Source organism: Trachypithecus francoisi, unplaced genomic scaffold (assembly GCF_009764315.1).
Source record: "Trachypithecus francoisi isolate TF-2019V2 unplaced genomic scaffold, Tfra_2.0 Lachesis_group12, whole genome shotgun sequence".
Taxonomy (NCBI): Eukaryota; Metazoa; Chordata; class Mammalia; order Primates; family Cercopithecidae; genus Trachypithecus; species Trachypithecus francoisi.
Genome location: NW_022681457.1, coordinates 91,464,246 through 91,485,695, shown reverse-complemented (window position 1 = coordinate 91,485,695; position 21,450 = coordinate 91,464,246). Strand labels below are relative to the sequence as shown.

General features: G+C 49.6%; 1 protein-coding gene across 4 annotated transcripts in view; it reads left to right on the top strand.

Annotated features, from left to right (window-relative positions):
* Positions 1 to 16,067, top strand: part of ZNF362 (zinc finger protein 362) — a 42,480-nt gene extending 26,413 nt beyond the window's left edge. For all 4 annotated transcript variants that reach the window (XM_033227208.1, XM_033227207.1, XM_033227209.1 and 1 more), the window contains 3 exons: positions 9,971 to 10,049; positions 10,178 to 10,336; positions 14,283 to 16,067. In XM_033227208.1, coding sequence (XP_033083099.1) covers positions 9,971 to 10,049; positions 10,178 to 10,336; positions 14,283 to 14,399 — 355 coding nt within the window. In that variant the 3' untranslated portion in view covers positions 14,400 to 16,067. The remainder of the gene's footprint in view (positions 1 to 9,970; positions 10,050 to 10,177; positions 10,337 to 14,282) is intronic.
* Positions 16,068 to 21,450: the final 5,383 nt, after the last annotated feature.

The following is a 21,450-nucleotide window of genomic DNA, read 5'->3' as shown; positions in this document are numbered from 1 at the left end:
ACAGCAAGGAACAAAACGGATGAAAATCTCTGCCTTCATGGGGCATACAGTCTAGTTGAGTGTGTGAAAGGGAGATTCAAAGCTATAAATGCTTTAAGAAAAGTCTGTGGCTGGGCGCGGTGGCTCACGCCTGTAATCCCAGCACTTTAGGAGGCTGAGGCGGGCGGATCCCCTGAGGTCAGGAGTTCATGACCAGCCTGGCCAATGTGGCGAAACCCCTTCTCTACTAAAAATGCAAAAATTAGCTGGGTGTGGTGGTGGGCACCTGTAATCCCAGCTACTTAGGAGGCTTAGGCGGGAGACTCGCTTGAACCCAGGAGGTGGAGGCTGCAGTGAGCCGAGATTGCGCCATTGCACTCCAGCCTGGATGACAAGAGTAAAACTCTGTCTCAAGAAAAAAAAAAAAAAAGAAAAGTTTGTGCAGGAGGGCATAGCCATCAGAAAGAATGGCTCACAAAATAAAAATACCATTGGTATTTTTAAAAACGAGCCAAAGATTACCAAGATTGCAGTTCATCTACTCAGAGGGGAAGCAGCACCATTTTCTCACATGTGAGAGATCATCTGTGTGAGCATTGGCACGTGTTTGCCAATATCAGCATTGTAAAAGTCAGGGATAAAACTGTTTTTTGTTGTGGAGTTTGTAATTTACAGAAAGAACTCAAGGTTTTTTCTGTTTTGAGGATCAATACTATACAGAAGGGCTCTTTTTTTTTCTTTTTTTTTTGGGTGGGGGACAGAGTCTCACTCTATTGCCCAGGCTGGAGTGCAGTGTCATGATCTCGGATCACTGCAACCTCTGCCTCCTCAGCTTCCCAGGTAACTGGGATTACAGGCGTGTGCCACCATGAGAAGGGCTCTATCTTTTATTTGCTTTTTTTTGTTTTTGTCATTTATTCGTTTATCTCCATTGTCTTTGAATCCTTTATCCCTGGGTGCAAGATGTTTTACCTTGTCTATTTCTCTGACTTTGGGACATGATGTGTGAGTATGATAGTAAGAATCAAGTGGCAGGCTGGGCTCAGTGGCTCATGCCTGTAATTCTAGCACTTTGGGAGGTTGAGGTGGGTTGATCGCTTGAGCTCAGGAGTTCGAGATCAGCAACATGGCAAAACCCCATCTCTACAGAAAAATACAAAATTAGCTGGGAGTAATGGTGCATGCCTGTACTCCTGGCTACTTGGGAGGCTGAGGTGGGAGGATCAATTGCTTGAATCCAGGAGGCCGAGGCTTCAGTGAGCTCAAGTTGCACCACTGCACTCCAGCCTGGGTGACAGAGTGAGACCCTGTCTCAAAAGAAAAAAAAATAAAAGAATAAAATGGTACAGTGGCAGCAGGGCCAGATGTCAGTCTCTTTTCTCGTTGCCGTGATTCCCGAGGCACAAATCTGACCACATAAGTTTGTTTCAGAAATTTTCTGATTTTGTTGTTACTTTGATTTTTAAAAAATTTGCCCAGGTTTATGTACAGAGATGTATGTAACAAGGTGTTGATTGATAAAGTCCTCCCAGTTGTATGGTTCTTAAAATTAGAGCATGTGATAGAAAAGCTTGAGAGTTAACTCTGTTAGGAGACTTTGTAAGGCCCCCAGGCCAGAACAGCGTGTGTGTATGTGTGTGTGTGTGTGTGTGTGTGTGTGTGTGTGTCGGTGTGAAAAAATTTTATATTATTAGAGATCAGGAACCTAGAACCATCCAATTCACCTCTGCCAGATTGTGCCTATACAACGTATAATGTGGGGGATACCCTCTTTTTGGAGAATCTTCGTTTGTCAGTGTTTCTGGACATGCAGAGATTGATGTCTTTTCATAACCTTAAAGGCTGAAATACCACAAGCCATAGAGCAGGTCCAGTCCGGTTTCCTGGAGGCCCGGGGAGCCCTCATTCCCACTTTTGAAGTGCAGACCTTGTTTCTTACTCTCAGACTTGTCATGCCTAATTAAATGAAATTCGTCTTTAAATGTGACATTTCTGGCACAGCCATGGTTACAAATTTGATTTACCCAATTATATCCTGTTAGGAAGGAGGACGGATTCTTACAGATCCTGTTTACAGAACTAATGATCGTAAAAGAAAAGAGTCTCAGCAAAGATACTTTGAAGAGTTTTTAGCAATTATTCCATGTAGTTTTATAGATAAGGCCAATTACATTTGTTGTTTTCAATAGAATGATTATTTCAACATTTCCTTGATGATTTATTATTTCATATCTATGTTAGATTTTTATAGTCACCCTCCCACCCTCACCCCCAGAATTCTGAAGAGTTAGTTGGAAGAAGGCACCATTTTAGGAATATTTTATTCCAGTTTATTGAATACAGCCTCCTAAACTGAGGATTAGAGACAGATTAAAGAAAAAAAAAAGACTTTTGGAAAATTAGAACATTAGTAGAACATTAAGGGTAAAAGCAGTTTCTTTCATCCAGTCCTGGGGAATAATTCCTGTTCCTCTGATCGTGGGTTAGTTAGTCCGCTTTCACAGTTATCTACTTCTGGACCAAGGACTCTTAGAGTCCACCCTGGCCTCTGGCAGTGTCTGGTCAAGAAGAGGACGTCAGCGTGGCAGCCTGTATGCATTTGTCTATTCTAGCTCGAAGCAGAGGCCTTTAAGCAAGTGTGAGGGTAAAAATCATTCCTGTTGATTAGACCAAATGATTCCGGTTAGTTAATTGTAATAATCAACAATATCACAATGGAGGACAATAGAGTCCTCTATGAAGGTATAGTGCATGATCAATTGTTCATATTAAAAACATGTTAGGCTGGCACAGTGGCTCACGCCTGTAATCCCAACACTTTGGGAGGCCGAGACAGGTGGATCACTTGAGGTCAGGAGTTCGAGACCAGCCTGGCCAACATGGTCAAACCCTGTCTCTACTAAAAGTACAAAAATTAGCCGAGTGTGGTGGTGCACGCCTGTAGTCCCATCTCATCAGTAGGCTGAGGCAGAAGAATCACTTGAACCCGGGAGGCAGAGGTTGCAGTGAGCCAAGATTGTGCCACTGCACTCCAGCGTGGGTGACAAAGCAAGACCCCATCTCACCAACAAAAAAAAACATATAATCGGCAGCAAGCACACTGGCCCATCTTCAGGGTCTTTTAATCCCATAAAGCGTTATCACTAATTGTTAAGGGCATTTTAAATCTAGAGACAAAATCTTTTTAAAGAAATGTCTTTGTTGATGCTTATTATGCCACCCTGTGTGCATTAGATTAGGTTTTTTTGGTCCATCTTAAAAAGTGCACAAGAACATATATTATTACATATTATATGTTTATGTATGTATAAAATTAACCCAGGGAGGTTTCTCTTTTTGTCAACTTTCTTATGCTACAGATTTCATAGGGCAGCTATCACTCTAGTGTTTGGCTAATTAAAAATACGGAGAATATATAAGCCAGGTGCCGTGGCTCACGCCTGTTATCCTAGCACTTTGGGAGGCCAAGGTGGATGGATCACTTGAGGTCAGGAGTTTGAGACCAGCCTGGTCAACATGGTGAAACCCTGTCTCTACTAAAAATACAAAAATTAGCCAGGTGTGGTAGTGGCTGCCTATAATTCCAGCTACTTAGGAGGCCAAGGCAGGAGAATCACTTGAACTTGGGAGGTGGAGGTTGCAGTGAGCTGAGATCACACCACTGCACTCCAGCCTGGGTGACAGAGCAAGACTCTGTCTCAAAAAACAAACAAACAAAAAACAACAAAAGAAGAAGAATACAAAACCCAATCATTGTAAGCATCCCTCCTTTTGTAAAGCAAGGAAGCAAGTCTTTGGTGTTGCCCAGCAGCCATCTGGAAACGTCAAGAGCATTTGCATTTGCATTTGCACCTTGGCAGTTTTATCTTTCTGAATCTGGGACCTGGATCTGAGAAAGGCGACAGCACAAAGTTGAGGGAACAGGCAAGCGAATAAACACAGGAGCAAGTGATAATAATGATGAAGAATTCTGTTTTTTTTTTTTTTTCTTCAAGAGGTAGACTTTGTTTAAAAATATTATTTAAGAACATGACCAAAAAAAAGCAACAAAAAATTAACAGGCCTTTGAAGGAGAGGAGAGTATTTTGCCAGAATGTTCTTTGACTCAGGGATTATTCTCCATTCCTGAGGGCACAATTCCCCCCTCCCCCCCAACTCTTTTGGACTGATTTGAGTTCATAATGGCAGGAAACCAAACAAACAACAAAAGAGGATTCTATCAGCATTGGAAGATAGTTTATAAGTCACTAGGCGCTGGCACATATAATTAAACTAATGTGTCCTAACTCAGTGGCAAAGAGGCGAGTGTCCCACATGCCCAGAACTCCCAGGATTCTCTAGACAAACAAACAAACAAAGCCAAAGCTGAAGAAGCAACCAGATTCCAGATTCCTTGTCCTCTATTTGACAGAGGCCCTTTCCTACTTGTTTGTCCCTTGGCAGAGAACCAGGCATCAGATCATATAATCAAATCCATCTTCCCAATGTTACAGCCACTACTGAAGGGCGTAAAAGAAGGTCATGTCCAAAACAGAGCCAGCCCCGGTCAAGCAATAGAGGTAGAGTTAGCAAGAGGGCAAAGCAAGATCCGCCCTAGGAGTTGAGGAGGATGTGCTTGGGAGCACTGTCGGAGTGAGGCAGTTGAGTGGCACTGGAGCATCTTAATGGGCCTGCAGCGTGAAAGGAAGGCACGAGCAAAGTGAGGGACTTGCGAAGTATTGCACAAGTCCAGGCTTCAGAAGGATCAGCCCTCTACATAATAAACACCACATGGATTTATAGAGAAAATAGAACATTTTCTGTTCTTGTTAGTCTGATCGTGGTAGAAAACCAGCATTGTCTCGTGCCGTTAGTGTATGTGTAAGGGTTGTCTGTACTGGCAGATATCACAGTGAGGGAGTCAGGGATAACATTGTTTCGGGCTTGAGACCAGGAGCCTGAGGCTGGCCTGGGCAACACGTTGAGACCCCCATCTCTACAAAAAATTAAAAAGTTAGCCGAGTGTGGTCGCATGTGTTGTAGTTCCAGCTACTCAGGAGGCTGAGGTGGGAGGATTGCTTGAACCCAGGAGGTAGAGGCTGCAGTGAGCTGAGATCGCGCCACTGCACTGCAGCCAGGGAGACAGAGATCCTATCTAAACAAACAAACAAACAAACCATTGTTTTGGGAGGAAGTTAGTCAGTTATAGGAAATGGCTGAAAGTTCTATCTATTTGTGAACTAGAGCTAGACAGAGTGACTCTGGATTTGTCTGTTTGTTTATTCAGGGTGCAAAGTGGTTTTGTTTTTGTTTTTGTTTTCCCGGCAGGGCGATGTTATGTACATGCCTAATGATCATTGCAGCAGAGGAAACTGTCATTTTAGTTTTTTCAAGTCTAATAATAATGCTATTAACAATGACAGCTATTCCTTGTTAAAGAACTTCTGTGTGCCAGGTCCTGCTTCAGGTGTTTTAATATACAGGGTGTCCATAACATCCCTGTGTGGTGTGAATTTGTTATTTCTTCATAAGAGATCATGAATTTGAAAAATGCCACAGAGGGGGGATCCTCTCAAGGAATATTTAACTTTCATATATCTATGGCCATTGTTTTAGTTAAAAAACACGGCATGCCTGAAGCCATCTCATGGCTGAGAAATAAAAGTGATAATTCATGAATCCTTAATAATTTTATTGAAACACTGAATATATTTCCTCTTGTTTTCATAAGTTGCTTAACTTAAATAGAAATTAATGTATTAAAAACTAACACTGCAAAAATATTTATGAATACCCTTTACATTCTTAAATTTCTTTATTATTATCCCCATTTTAGAGAGGGGGAAACTGAGGTTCAGGGAGGCAGAGTCACCTGCCCAAGGTCACCCAGCTAAGAGGGGGCAGAGGCAAGATTCGAGTGCAGTGCATCAAGGAGCAGCCCAGTTCAGAAAGAAGGAAGGGGCTGGGGCATCAGGCAGAAGAAGCACATGGGGGTGGCAGTGCCAGGCAAGAGAGCAGAGCAAGTCTTTGGAGCCCCTGGGTGGGACTAGGACAGTGGAGGGTGGAGGGGGGTAGTCCAGGGCCACTAGCTTCAGGTCAGCTTCCTTGTGCTGCCTAAAGAGGAGTGACCACCAACCAGGCACTGTGGCTCATACCTGTAATCCCAGCACTTTGGGAGGCTGAGGTGAGCGGATTATTGAGGTCAGGAGTTCGAGACTAGCCTGGCTGACACGGTCTTGAACCATAGTGGTCTACTAAAAATACAAAAAAATTAGCTGAGCACGGTGGCACGGGCCAGCTACTTGGGAGGCTGAGGCAGGATAATTGCTTGAACTGGGGAGGTGGAGCTTGCAGTGAGTGGAGATTGTGCCACCGCACTCCAGCCTTGGCGACAGAGCGAGACTCCATCTCAAAAAAAAAGAAGAGTGACCACCTAGAGTCAGGGTGGACTTCCCATCACCACAGATGTGGGAGCTGGGGCTGGGTGCTGCCCTAGTGGGAAGATGCCTTACAAAGAGAGGATTCTGATGTTAGAATTGAGGGCTCAGGCTTGACTTGAAGTTCAGGGACTGAACACAAGAGGTTTGTGGCCAAAAGAAGAGGCAGCATGGTCCTTCCTTATCCAACAGTTGCTCCTTGAAGCTTTTTCTGAGCCAGACCCATGCTGGGTGCCATGCACAGGGACACAGGAGCGGGCAGAGGCAGGCCCCTGCCACTGTGACCTGGGAGGATGGCAGATGTGGAAACTTCCTTGAGAGAGGGAAGTAGGAGCTGGAGGTTGGGGGGGATCATCTGGGTTGAGTACGGAGGGGTCCGCAGCCCTCCCCAGTTGGAGGAAGAATGGCATGAGCAAAGGCTCGAGGCCTGTTGGGGGGCTGCATCTGCATGTGTGTTGGGGGAGGTTGGTAAGATGGTCCTCCAGGGAGCACAGTGGCAGAGGAGGAGGCCTTAGAAACTAAGGCCACAATGTGAAGGGCCTTGCAAGCTGGGGAAGGGGATATGGACTCTGTCCTGGAAAAAGAGGGAGACCGTGGAGGCTGCCAGACTGGGCTGTGAACAGGTCAGAGCCCTGCAGCTTCAGCCGTGCCGAGGCCTGGTGGGGAGAGGCTGAGGCTGGGAGTCCAGGGGGAGGCTGGGCAGTTGTTGCACTTGCATGGGAGGAGGCCAGAGAGGCAGCTTGCTGGTCAAGAGGGCTTGCCTGGTTCCTGAGGAAGAACCCGAATCCGCTGAAGGACTGTTGGTCAGTCAGTCAGTCAGCAAACCCTCATGAAATACACTCTGGGCATGGAAGTCGCTGATGATGTGGAACCTCTTTCTCTTGTCAGTGATTGACTTCAGAGAGAAAGAACTTGCTTGCCTTCATTGAGTCTGTGTCTATTTATGGAATCCCCTCTGTGCTGAGCCCATGTCAGGCGCTGGGGTGATGGTAGGGAATGAGCCCAAGGGAGTTTCTCTGAAGGAACGCAGTGCCCAGACATGGAGAAAGTAAGTACCCATGCAGAGACTTCTGGGAAGCCGATGTCTCCGTTGCCTGTGAGGTGGGCCACAGGGAGTCTGACCTGGTCTAGGGGGTCAGGGAAGGCTGCCCTGATGAAGGGACTTTTATGCTGAGAACAGGAGTTGGGTTTTAACCAGGTGTTAGCTGAGGGACGGGTGTTCCTGGTAGAGGGAACAGCTTGGATAAAGGATTGGAGATGGGAAAGGGCTCAGTGCTGGAGGAGCTAGGGCAAGGCCACTGTGGCTGGGTTTCAGGGCAAGGGGAGAAGCGGTTGTGGGGTTTAAGACAAAGGCAGCATGAGTCCTGGGGACCCTTGGGGTTAGGTGACGGGGAGCCTAACTAAACGAATTCCCCAGCTCTCGAGGGAATGAGGATGGGGGGAATTGAAGAGGATGCCGGCCTCAGGCAGAGTGGGTCCAGATGACCCTTAAGGTCCTGCCATTGTAGAGACAGGCTGCAGCGGCCTGGGGTGGGATCCTGAACGTGACACCCAGAAATGTGCAGGTAGAATAGGGGTGCTCAGAACTGCATCAGCTCAGCTTCTCTTGGCACAGCTATTGTGGAAGGCCAGACCCTGGGCCTTGATCCTGAGACTGGGGCCCGTCCCCGCCCTCAGGATTCCCCAGCTAGCAGGGGAGAGAAGTGTGGGCAGCCTCGAGGGTCCAGTGGGGTTCGCTCTGTGGTGAGGAATGTGCTCTGGAAGCCTGTGGGGTGAGCAGTACACCCGGGAGATTCCGCAGAGCCCCACTCGCCAACATATCTAGAAGGATAAGCTGACATTTACCGGGCCAAAGAGCCAGGGAGGTCCCAGTGCTGAGGATGCAGACATAGCAGAGGTATGTGGAGACTTATCAGACACGGCTGGCAGGGAAGAGTCATTCTCTGACCAGGACATAGGGTGGGGATGAGCAGGGAGGGGACGCTGGACCCCCTGGTGAAGGCTTGAATGACATATAAGGAATTTGGACTTTGTCAATGTTTATAATGGCAGCCAGTGGGCTTGTTGGTAGCAGGGAATGTTTCTTACTCAACCCTGTGTCCCTGAGTCTAGCGCTGGGCCTGGCCAGAGGGGCTTTAGTTTCTTTGGTGAATTTGTTGATGGGCTGATGGCAAACCCAGTCAGTGAGAGGGGCTGGGGCCTTGGAAGGAAGGAGTGGACACCCTTTTGGTAAAATCTGGATATTCCCCTCCACTTTTGTTCCTCAACAAATTAGGCAAACAAGGTTCAGGCCCAGCAGGCATTTCATTGCCCACCTGCTTGGTACAGCGGATTTGCCCATATAGATGCTTGAAGACACGCCCAGGGAGATGGGGCAAAGGCATGAGTGTAGAAAGCCGGGAAGCCCACTATTAGTGCATGCCAGGCTGCTGAGCTCCATTTGTGGACATCATCGCCCAGTCCACAACCCCATCCTCACCTGGGCTGTTGGGCAGGTATAGGCTCATCAACTCTCAAGTCACTGCGCCAATGTCACCTTCCCCATGAGTCCCTTACCCCCATTTAAAACTGTACCCCTTTTTCCCAGCATTCATGGTCCCCCCATCTTGTTGTTTTTCCCACAGAACTTACTACCTTCTACATGTGATTTACTTGTTTATTTCACACTTGTTGCTTATTTCCTCCACGCAGTAGCTTTTGTCTGTTTTGTTCATGATACATTCCAAATACCTAGCACAGTGCCTGGGGCATGGGTACCCAATGTAATGAATGTGAATGAATGAGTAATGATAACTGGCAAACGTTGAGTGCTTACTTTGTAGCAACACTAGGCTAAGCTCTTTACATGCATTATCTGATGTTATCTTCACAAAGCCCGATGAGATAGGGACTGTATTTTTATACCCATTTTGCAGATGAGGAAACTGATGCTCAGTGGTTTGTCCAAGGTCACCCAGCTGGTAAACAGCCAGGATGAGAATCCAGGAGTGGCAGGGACAGAAGGAACTCCCAGGAAGGACACAGGGGCTGAGCTTCAGGGCCGTGCTGTCCCACATTCTCCCATTTGCTGGGGTGACCATGTAGCTGTCATGGACATGTGCCTGACATAGGGTAGGGACAGGAAATAAGTGTCTGGGGCCAATTAGAGGGAGATGTCTCCTTCTTCTTAGGGAAGGAGGCTGGGTGGGCAGGGAAGGTCCCGACAAAGCCGTGCATCTGTGTTCTTTGCAATGTGTGGTCTGTAGTGTGGGGTTTTTGAAAGAGAGGGGCAGTCAAATCAGGCCCCCTCCAACACCTGCACTGGGTTGCTACCAGGGCTCTAGTGGTGGGCTGGGGACAGCAGGGACCTGTGGGAAGCGGGAGGCTCTGGTCAGACTGGCAGTGGAGGGCAGAGAAGGAAGGAGGAGCCATGGCTGTTGAAGTCTCCAGCTCTTGCCTGGGCTCACTCTTGGTCCTTGGGGAGCATGGGCAGTGTAGGGACTGAGAGGCTTAGGGGCCAGAGTAAGGACTTGGGGACTGGAGCGGTCTTGGGGTGTGTGTCAGGGACTTCGACCTTACTGGGCTGCCCATTGCAGAATCCACACAGGCGACAGACCCTACAAGTGCCCACATCCTGGCTGTGAGAAGGCTTTCACTCAGCTCTCCAACCTCCAGGTGAGTGCCTGCCTGCCTTCTGCCCACCAGGTGGCCTGGTGCCCCCACCACCCCCACAAGGGAGCGTGGGAAGGGGGTGGGGCAGGGGAGCCCTGTTTCTCTCCTGACTCCCTGCTGTGCCCCCACAGTCTCACCAGCGCCAGCACAACAAGGACAAGCCCTACAAGTGTCCCAACTGCTACCGGGCCTACTCGGACTCCGCCTCCCTGCAGATCCACCTCTCGGCCCATGCCATCAAGCACGCCAAGGCCTACTGCTGCAGCATGTGTGGGCGGGCCTACACCTCGGTGAGTGCCAGTCAGCCTGTGCCCTGCCCCAGGGGAGCCACTTCCTCTTCCAGGCCTCAGCTGCTTCCCCCTCTTTAGATCTGTGCCGACTCTTCCCATTTTCCAGATAAAGAAATTGAGACCTAGAGAAGGGAAGTGACTCCCTGAGATCACAGGGAAGAGTAGAACCAGGGCTTTTGCTTCCCACTTCTGGTTTCAGCTACCCCAGGCCAAGCCCCTAGCCTCCTGCTTACCTTTATCCTGAGTCTCCAAGGCCCTGGAATAGTCACGGCAGTGGCAGGAGGCTTTTCACCTGTTCTGCACAGCTACAGAGAGAGAAGGGCCTTCCTGTCACCCAGGAAGCTGCAACTGCCACCACGGCCACAAGGTGGCGCAGTGACGTCCACAGCCACCCTCATCTCAGGAAAGGCCTGAGCCGCCCAGAAAGCTCAGAGCATTCAGACCCCGTCCCTGGGTGGGAATTTCCCCAAACGAGGGCCTTTCGGCACCCAGAACTACCATTCACCCCCAGGTGAGTCGCTTGAGTGTGGGCTTCTGGTCGATTTAATATTCTAGTTAACAGCCCCCATATCCCCAACATAGAGGTCACTGAGCCTCAGTTTCCTCATCTGTCAAATGGATGAACTCACAGGGCTGTTGGCTGGCAGAGTGGTGCCAAATCAACCTGAGCTAGTACCATTATTTATTCACTCAGTCTTTACTAAACACTTCTGCCTGGTGCTTGGGCACTGGGATGATGAGCCAGACAGATCTATTTTTTGCCCCCAGGGAAGTTAAGAACTACTGTTGGAGACAAGTATTAAACAAGTGCACACGTAATTGTTTGATGGGAAATTGTGTAACTGCTGTAAAGCAGAGCCTCTCGGCCCTAGTCCAGATGGACATTTGGGCCGGGCCTTTCCACTGTAGGCGCTGGCCTGCGCGTGGCAGGGCTCTGAGCAGCATTCCAGGCCTCCACCCGCTAGATGCCAGTAGCAACCCCTCCCCAAGTGGTGACAGCCACAAAATGTCTCCAGGGAGGACACAGAGGGGCTGAGCTGCAGGGCCCTGCTGTCCTGCATTCTGAAGTCCTGCATCCTGGCGGACAGCATGGCCCTGAAACTCTGCCCCTCTGTGTCCTCTCTGAGAACTCCTTCTGTCCCTGCCACTCCTGGGTTCTCATCCTGGCTCTTTGTCCCTGGGGGTGGAAATCACCTCAATTGAGAACCACTGTGATAAAAGTGTGTTTTGAAGGACAGCAAGGAGGACACAATGGAGTTGGGAAGGGGGGTGAGTCCAGATTGACCACCTGGGGGAGCACCACTTAGATGAAGCCTTGAAGGATAATTGGATGAGGAGGAGAAAGAGGGGAAAGAAGCTTCCATGCCCTCAGAGGGGAACACTGAATGCAAACCCCCTGAGGTGGAACAAACTTGGCATGTTACAAGAACTCGAAGGAAATTAGGTCAGTTGGGGCCTTGGGGCTCTGTTAGGAAAGTTTGGATATTTTTTGAGGTGAAATGGGAAGCCACAGGGAGGGGACTGTCAGGGAGATTTGTTTGTTTGTTTTTTGGTATATTTTAGAGATGGGGTCTTGCTATGTTGCCCAGTCTGGAATCAAAATCCTGAGCTCAAGGGATCCTCCTGCTTCAACCTCCAGAATAACTGGGGCTACAGGTTGCGCCACTGTGCCTGGCAGGGAAGGTATTTTTGCAAGGTCACTCTGGCTGGAGGGAGTTCATGGTTTGTAGGTGGGGTCGTTGGCAGTACTTGTCAGGTGCCAGTTAGGGCTGCCACTTGCTGAGTGCTGAGTCTGTAACATTTATTCTTCCCTGAAGTTCAAAGGGCAGAGGAGGATCAAGAGGCAAAGAAGACAGAATCTGCAGGGAAAAGGGCTCCAAAGGGGTGAGCGGGAGCCCCTGCTTGGCTAGCTGATCTCCAGTCAGTCCCTGCCTATCTCCAATGCTCAAGTTTTCCATAACCTCCTGTACCATCAACCAATCCTGCCTCATCCATACTCCTATTTTTTGAAGTACAATCCAGACATCATACTATTTCTAAACATTTCACTTTGTCTCTAATGATAAAGACTCCTTTTTTGAGCATATCCACAATACCTTTGGAACACCAAAAAGTAATTAACCAAAGTCCTTATCAAATACTCAAATACCCATTTAGCACTGACATTTTCATTTGTCTCATGAATGCCATGATTGGGTATATTTACATTATTATTATTTTTTTAAATTGAGATGGAGTCTCGCTCTATCCCCAGGCTGGAGTACAGTGGCGCAGTCTTGGCTCACTGCAACATCTGCCTCTCAGGTTCAAGCGATTCTCCTGCCTCAGCCTCCCGAGTAGCTAGGAATATAGGCGCATGCTACCACGCCCGGCTATGCTTTTGTATTTTTAGTAGAGACAGGATTTCACCATGTTGGCCAGGCTGGTCTCGAACTCCTGACCTCAGATGATCCACCCGCCTTGATCTCCCAAAGTGCTGGGATCATAGGCATGAGCCACCGCGCCCGGCCTACATTATTCTTTTTAGATCAAGATCCAAATAAGATTCCTACATCATAGTGGGCCAGTATATCTTTTAATCTCTAAGTCCCCTTACGCCCACTTTTTTTCTTTGTTATTTATTCCACTGAAGAATAGTTTCCTAGCTAGGAATTTGCGGGTTGCTTCCCTCTGGTATTGGTTAGCATGTTGCCACCACATTTGAGGGCTTCCTCTGCTGGGTTCTGAGCATATTGAGGCCTGAAGTCAAGGAGTGGTAGGTTGGAGTACTGCCTCTGCTTCTGGCAAAGGCAGTTGGAAGGATATGGCTTAGTGTGAGAGCTTCTGGGCCTGCAGTGAGCCCTGGGTCACAGCCTCACCTGCCCAGTCCTGGTGCCTTAGGTCAGATCCAGCAGAGCCAGTGGAGGACATGATAGTACCCACCTGTAGTCCCAGCTACTTGGAGGGCTGAGGTGGGAGAACTGCTTGAGCCCAGGAGGTTGAGGCTGCAGTGAGCTGTGATTGTGCCACAGCATTCCAGCCTGGGCGACACAGTGAGACCTTAAAAAAAGAAAAGGAAGGAAAGGAAATTTAGAGACTAGGGCAGGAGTGGACCTTCAACCCTTATTCCATGCTAAGGGCTTGATCTCTGTCACCATAGCAACCTGTTGAGGTTGTTCCTCCCCCATGCCTGCTTACAGAGGAGGAAACAGGCTCAGAGAGACAAGATGACTTGTCCAGGTTCTCACCACTAAGAAACAGCAGAGCGGCCGGGCGCGGTGGCTCAAGCCTGTAATCCCAGCACTTTGGGAGGCCGAGACGGGCGGATCACGAGGTCAGGAGATCGAGACCATCCTGGCTAACACTGTGAAACCCCGTCTCTACTAAAAAATACAAAAAACTAGCCTGGCGAGGTGGCGGGCGCCTGTAGTCCCAGCTACTCGGGAGGCTGAGGCAGGAGAATGGTGTAAACCCGGGAGGCGGAGCTTGCAGTGAGCTGAGATCCGGCCACTGCACTCCAGCCCGGGCGACAGAGCGAGACTCCGTCTCAAAAAAAAAAAAAAAAAAAAAGAAACAGCAGAGCTAGGCTCATGCCCAGTCCTGCTGCCTGACTGTCACTGGGATCACCAGCCAGATGCAGGCACTGTGCTCCACCGGGCAGACAGGGCTGAGGTTCAGCCAGTATACCCAACTACAGCCTGGTGGCAAGGGGCTGGGGACCTGGCCCTGGGGAGCCACAGGTGGGCATTGCTGAGGGGTGAGCTCTCCAGCCAGCACTCACCCTTGGCAGCAGTGCAGTGTCTCTAGAACCAATGGCCAATGCCCAACTGACCCTGCGAAGCTGTGGCTGTCCTCCACCCTCTGGACCGCCTACTAAGAGCCCTCCAGTGGCTGCTGGTGGGAACTGCAGCCTCTTCTCCCTCCCTTGCTAGTGGTTCCCTGTTCTGAATCTCACCCCTGCCCACAGGAGACCTACCTGATGAAGCACATGTCCAAACACACGGTGGTGGAGCACCTGGTGAGCCATCACTCACCCCAGAGGACGGAGTCCCCCGGCATCCCGGTGCGAATCTCTCTCATCTGAGCCCACTGGAGGCGCCGCCCCACCCGGCCCACTGGCAGACACAGACCCAGGCAGCACCAGGCCCCAACTCCCTCCAGGGGCCCTCCAGGAACCACCAAGCTCTCTCACCACCTTCCCAACCTTCCAGAAAGCTTGGTCCGCAGAAGCCCTGCCTGGTCCAGTCCAGGGGCGGCCAGGCCAACTGCAAGATTCTGGACTGTTTTGGTGGCATCCAAAGACGATCTCAGAGCACTTTGAACCTCTCTGTTGAGTTTTCTTTTTGTTCCCCACCCTTCACTTGCTTCACTGTTTTTTTTTTTTTTTTTTTTTTAAGTTTGTTTTGGAAATAACAGAAAAGATATTTATTGGCCAGGAAGTTGGTGCTGCTAAGACCGAGAAATTTAAAGAATCGGACAGATGGACGCAGAGAACCAGAGGGCAGTGTGGGACCTTCTCTTGCCATGGCCTCAGGTCTTGAGGGAAGGCTCAGGCCTGGGTTTCTGGACTGCAAAGGGGACCCCCAGGTGGGAGGGGCAGGAAGCAGCTGGAGTGAGCCCTTCGCCCCTGAGTGCCTGGCTCGCACCTCGAGCTGTGCCCCGGGCATCACTGAGTAGAGGGGTGCGGCAGCTTCAGGAGGCAGAAATGAGAGGGGCGGGAGATCCACAGGACCAAAGGGTGCAGTGATGGGCTGGGTGGCGGGCCCAGGGAAATGGGGTGGGGATGGGCTGGGTAAGACCTGGCCCTCCCCTGCTGCCCTGAAGACCACCCCAGTCTACCTCGGTGCTGGCCAGGAAACCTTTCGGCTACCTCTCCCACCATGCCAGACTGTGGGCAGGGGGATGGGGAGGGAGTGGGCCTGGGGCTGGGACCTCCCTCCAGAATTTCCTCCAGATGGGGGCAGTGCACAGGGAGGGGTTATTTGTCTTCCCTGCCATGGAGTGGGAATCCCCAGCCGAGGCCCTAGGCCCCTCAGCAAGGAAGGGATCCTCGGGGAGGCAGGTCCCAGGAGCAGACCCTGCCCCCAGCCCCCACAGACACACCCCAATCTGAAAGCCATGCGTGTCCGTGTATATAGGAACCATGTACAGAGCCCGGAGAAGCCCCCTACATCCCCCCGGAAAAAAAAAAGAAAACTAGACAGAAACTCATCTATATATTCTGTATCTGGAGTTCCGTTTTGAATATTAACTGTGTTATTTTTATACACTTTTTAAGCCTTAACTCGCCATTGATTTACCAGTTTAACGTTTCCTGGGGTTTCTTTTCCCATGGGGTTCTCTGCCCCCACCCCCAGCCCTTTGTTTGACTTGCGTCGTCTGATACTCAGTATTGTAGCTTTTTGTCCGCATGTTACTCCCTGTAAATACGCTGTTATACATACTGTTAACACCCCTTTGCTTTTTCTATGGGACCTCCAGGCCACCATATTTAGAACTAGTTACCTTATTAAAAAAGAAAAAACAGTCTGTTGGCTTCTCAGTCTGCATCTTGGAGGCAGGGAGGTGAGGGCAGGTGCCCCTCAGACACTTCAGGAAGGTAGTTTGCATTCTATTTAAAAAAGGGGGTGGGGAGCAAATGAAAATCAAATGTAGGGGGAAAACACTAAAGGGGGCAAGAAACAAAGGAATTACAAACCCTCTGCTCTTTGTATTTCTCTGTTGTGAAGAATAAACTGTACCTGCACCCGGGTGGCAGTGGTGTTTGGCGTGCTCTGTGCGAGGGCAGGGCTGGGGGGCACCTTTCCATTGCTCCTCTCCCCTCCCCCGCCCCCCAGACTTGGAGAAGGAAGGAAGTGGCCTCCCTGTGGGCTGGCCTCACTCCAGGTGCTGAACTGAGTGCTTTATGTTGATTGCCTCACAACTCCCTAAGAAGTGGGCAGCAAACCAAGAGAGGCTCTTTGCTAAGGATCATGCTGCAGTATAGTAGCAGTGACATAAATTGACCCAGCATTACTAGTTCTGGAGCCTTTTTGGATATACTAGGTCTACCAATAAGTCTCACTTCACTACTCCCTGAGGGGCACTCCCCCATCTGTGGGGTCCATCATGAGTGCCTGATTTGTGGAAGTGATTCTAGGGATTGGAGGGGGAGTCCAAGATGTCCTTGTCATACATTTTTTTTTCCCATGGGAGTCAATGTTTTGACTGTCTAGGAAGGAAATTTAGTAATTAATTCCCCAAAAGTTTGTCAAGTCTGGCCCTGTGGAAGTACCGTGAGGGAGACAGAAGTGACTACCATGGAGGTCATCATCGGGAACTAATTTCCCTGAGTCCTCACAGTCCTCATGTGTCAAGACTTGGCTGCAAAATGATAGAAAGTCCAATCCAAACAAGGATGTATTGGTTTATGTAACAGGACAGTGGTCAGGCCACCTTCAGGGCTCAAAGGATGTGTCTCCAGCTCTCCACTCTGTTCTGAGTCAGCTTCAGCCTGAGGCTCCTGTGGGGTCAGCAGCTCTAGTCTTACAGTCCCCAGGGTTCCAGCAATCAAGCCTCTGTCTCTCTGACAAAAGCCTCAGTGTCTTCATCCGTTTTATGCTGCTATAACAGGATATCACAAACTCGGTAATTTATAATGAAAAGAAATTTCATTCTGTTCATAATAAATTCCAGTCTCATAGTTCTGGAGGTTGGGAGGTCCAAGAGCATGGTGCCAGCATCTGGTGAGGGCCTTCATGCCATGTCATCTCATGCCAGAAGGCAGAAGAGTAAGAGAGGTTGAGGCCAGGCTTGGTGGCTCATGCTTGTAATCTCAGCACTTTGGGAAGTCAAAGCAGGAGGATCACTTGAGTCCAGGAGTTTGAGGCCAGCCTGGGCAACATAGGGAGACCTTGTCTCTACAAAAAAACCAAACCCAAACAAACAGAAAAACAAAGCCAGGTGTGGTGCTGCATGCGCCTGTAGTCCCAGCTACTTCAGAGGCTGAGGTGAGAGGATTGCTTGAGCCTGGGAGGTCAGGGTTGCGAGAAGCCGTGATTGCACCATTTGCACTCCAGACTGGGAGACAGAACAAGATCCATCTCAAAAAGAGGTTGAGAGTGAGAAAAATGGAACTCGAAGCCTCATATCCTTTTATAATCAGCATTAATCCATTCATGAGGGTGGAGCCCTCATGACCCAACACCTCCCACTAGGTTCTAACTCCCAGCACTGTTGCACTGGGAGTTGTTTCCAACACGTGTTTTTTTGGGGGGCCACATTCAAACCATAGCGCCCAGCAAGTCTAATTGGGTCTTCCTGGTTCTAACTGGATCATGTTGTGTGCTTGTTTTGCTTGGGTCTAGGGCCCATGCCCTCAGCCTGGAGTACAGGGTGAAGCCCTCATGTGCTTCACTTTCTGAAGCACAAGAGGTTCCACTAAGAGGAAACTAGAGTGTGTTACTAGCAGAAGAGGAAATGAATGTGTTGTAGCCAAGAACCAGCATATTTTCAGTAATCTAAGGGGCCTCATCTCTTTCTCTGAAATTGGCCTCCCATAGCCTGCTTTGCCATGAAAGGATGGGCTCTGGCAGCCATATTTGTGTCACATGACCCCATTGTAGCCACAGCCAATTGGCCAGGGTGGACACCTGACTCAGTGACTTGATACATAGGTGCAGCCAGTGGTGCATAATGGCTGTCCTGATTTATGTGAGAAAATTATGCACAGCTCTTCCAAGCTCTGCATTCAGTGAGTATGGGTAGCTTGAAATCAGCCACGGTGGGATTTACACCATGGATATTGGCAAACACTATAAATCAGGGCTTTCTTTTTCCCCAGTCAACTGCTAGACATACACCAGCACACCACCGGATGGAGCTGACTCTCCTGTCAGATTCTCTATTCCATGAATTAGGAACAAGTTAGGAGATGGTAGGTACCTTAACTGGAAAACCCTATAGACTGCGGTTTGGGGTGACTGTGTTGATCTGGATACAAGCAGAAGAACAAAGCCAGCAGAGAAAGAGCAGAAATGGACCAAGGAGACCAAGAGCTAGTGGTAACCTCTGTTCCTGTCAGTCTTCATCCTCTGGCTATGTTTAATTTCCTGTTTGTTCTCACTGCAGTGAATTTAAGTTGCTAGTGGTATGACATTGCGTTAGTTACTAAATCTGTGCCGATTTCCTCATATGTAAAATCAGATAAACAGTAGTAACCAACTTACAGTGTGGATGTGAGTATTAAATGAATCAATACCTGTCTAATGTTTAGAACTGGCACATTGTAAGACCCAATATATGTCCATACCGTTATTGCTGTTATTTGCCTTCGCCCTAAGGGATCTATGATTCTTACGATCAATGATCCCTGACTAAGAGAGCTGAAGATGTTTGGGAATTCCTAGGGGTGGCATTTGAGCTTGCATGGCAAGGTGGGGTGGCTGGGACAGGTGGAGATTTTGCATGTAGCAGTGATGCTCAGGGGACTGAGTCTGATTTTCACCTGCTCACGTGGGGAGTGTGTGAGTGCCACTGTCCCTGGGGGAGCCTCAGGCTAGGTGCTGAGGACAGTGTTGATGGTAATGGAGACAGCTGCAGAAGGAGCTTTAGCCCTCTTGTTATTCCTGCTTCAGATCCAAGTCCCTCCGTGCCCACCCCCGCAACCCCTCCTTAGGCCTCTGGGCGCACTAGGAGGGGAGCCATTCCCAAGGGTTGCCTGCCCTGCAGCTTCCTGGAACCCCTCCCTCCTCAAGAAGATCTCCAACAGCGCAAGGCTGCCTCCAGCCCATGCCTTGGAAGCTGCTGAGCACTCCATTTATTCCCCCTTTAAAACAGAAATGACTGGCTGGGTGCAGTGGCTCATGCCTGGAATCCCAGCACTTTGGGAGGCCAAGGCAAGTGGATCCCTTGAGCCCAGGAGTTTGAGACCAGCCTGGGCAACATGGTGAAACCCTGCCTCTACAAAAAACAAACAAAAAGCCTGGTGTGGTGGTGCATGCCTGTAGTCCCAGCTACTTGGGAGGCTGAGGTGGGAGGATCACCGGAGCCCAGGGATGTTGAAGCTGCAGTGAGCCATGATCACATCCACTGCACTCCAGCCTGGGCAACAGAGTGAGATGCTGTCTCAAAAACAAACAAAAAACAGGAAATGACTATTCTTTGGCAAATCCTTTGCACTCTCTGAACATGCTGGAGAAGGGGGAGGCAGGGAGAGGAAGGCAAGTTATGTTTTCTGGAGCACCACCACAACCCCTGCAGGGAGGGAGACTGGCATCCACATTTCACGCATGAGAAAACTGAGGCCAGCAAAGGTAAAGAACTTGTCTACCCACACACAGAAGAAGAGCCGGTTCACATCATCTCTTGCTGGCTCATGCTCAGGTATTGAATGGCCCAGCAACTGTCAGGGTCTGCAGCAATTGTTAGGGTCTGCATGTGTGGCCCTGAGTGAATGTTGCAGGGTAAGGTGAAGGACACACATCTTCCCCAGCTCACAGTCAGAAAATAGCCTTTTTTTTTTTAGATGGAGTCTCGCACTGTTGTCCGGGCTGGATGGAGTGCAGTGGCATGATCTTGGCTCACTGTAACTTCCGCCTCCTGGGTTCAAGTGATTTTCATGCCTCAGCCTCCTGAGTTGCTGGGATTACAGGTGCGCACCGCCATGCCCGGCTAATTTTTGTATTTTTAGTAGAGACAGGTTTCATCATGCTGGCCAGGCTGGTCTTGAACTCCTGACCTCGTGATCCACCCGCCTCGGCCTCCCAAAGTGCTGCGATTACAGGTGTGAGCCACTGCGCCCGGCCAAATTGCCTGTTCTGACACATCTGGCCCATTCTCTTTTTTTTTTTTTTTTTTGAGACGGAGTCTCGCTCTGTCGCCCAGGCTGGAGTGCAGTGGCGCGATCTCGGCTCACTGCAAGCTCCGCCTCCCGGGTTTCCGCCATTCTCCCGCCTCAGCCTCCGAGTAGCTGGGACTACAGGCGCCTGCCACCGCGCCCGGCTAGTTTTTTGTATTTTTAGTAGAGACGGGGTTTCACCGTGTTAGCCAGGAGGGTCTCGATCTCCTGACGTCGTGATCCACCCGCCTCGGCCTCCCAAAGTGCTGGGATTACAGGCTTGAGCCACCGCGCCCGGCTACATCTGGCCCATTCTCATCGCTAATCCCGAGTCCAGAAGGCCTTCTGGGTTTAGCTAATCTAGTTTATATAGGAGACATTTTGAACTGCTTTTGAGAGGACAGATCTCTCACCATCAATGGCTGGACCTGGTAAATAGCAAGAATTGCTGCCCTACCTGGGAGTGGAGGCTATTAAAATGATAATACTACATAAAAGATTCAGGAGAGCCAGAGTGAATTCCCAGTCTCCCAGGGCCCCGGTTTTCCCAAATGTCAGACATAATCTCAGGGAGTTCAGTGGCTACCTTCCCTATCTTCTTGGCTCTGTGACCACCTTCCTGGGAGCGTCTGACGCCTTCACACTCCTATGCAGAGCCTGTGTTTCCCCACTGGGGATCAGAAGTCTAGACAGCTGCCGTGGATGTGGAAGCTTCCCTCCCAGATACTGTGGCCGAATGTCGTCCTGCTATAGCCCCAAGGCCAGAAAATGTCATTTTGGACTTTGACTGTCTAGGAGAAAAGGCCACAATAACAATTTGGAAATGTCAACTAAAGAGTAAAAGGAAGTTTTTAAATAATTAAAATTAGCCTGTAATCCCAGCACTTTGGGAGGCCGAGACGGGCGGATCACGAGGTCAGGAGATCGAGACCATCCTGGCTAATATGGTGAAACCCCGTCTCTACTAAAAATACAAAAAACTAACCGGGCGAGGTGGCAGGCGCCTGTAGTCCCAGCTACTCGGGAGGCTGAGGCAGGAGAATGGTGTAAACCCGGGAGGCGGAGCTTGCAGTGAGCTGAGATCTGGCCACTGCATTCCAGCCTGGGCGACAGAGCGAGACTCCGTCTCAATTAAAAAAAAAAAAAAAAAAAAAAAAATTAAAGTTAGTGTTATTTAGAAGTCTTATTGAGGACCATCGACCAAGGCCTATGGCTCAGGAGGAGCTCTTTAGAGAGGTTCTATCAGACGCTTTGAATGTAGTATTTTATTTATTTTATGGAGACAGAGTCTTGCTCTGTTGCTCAGCCTGGAGTGCAG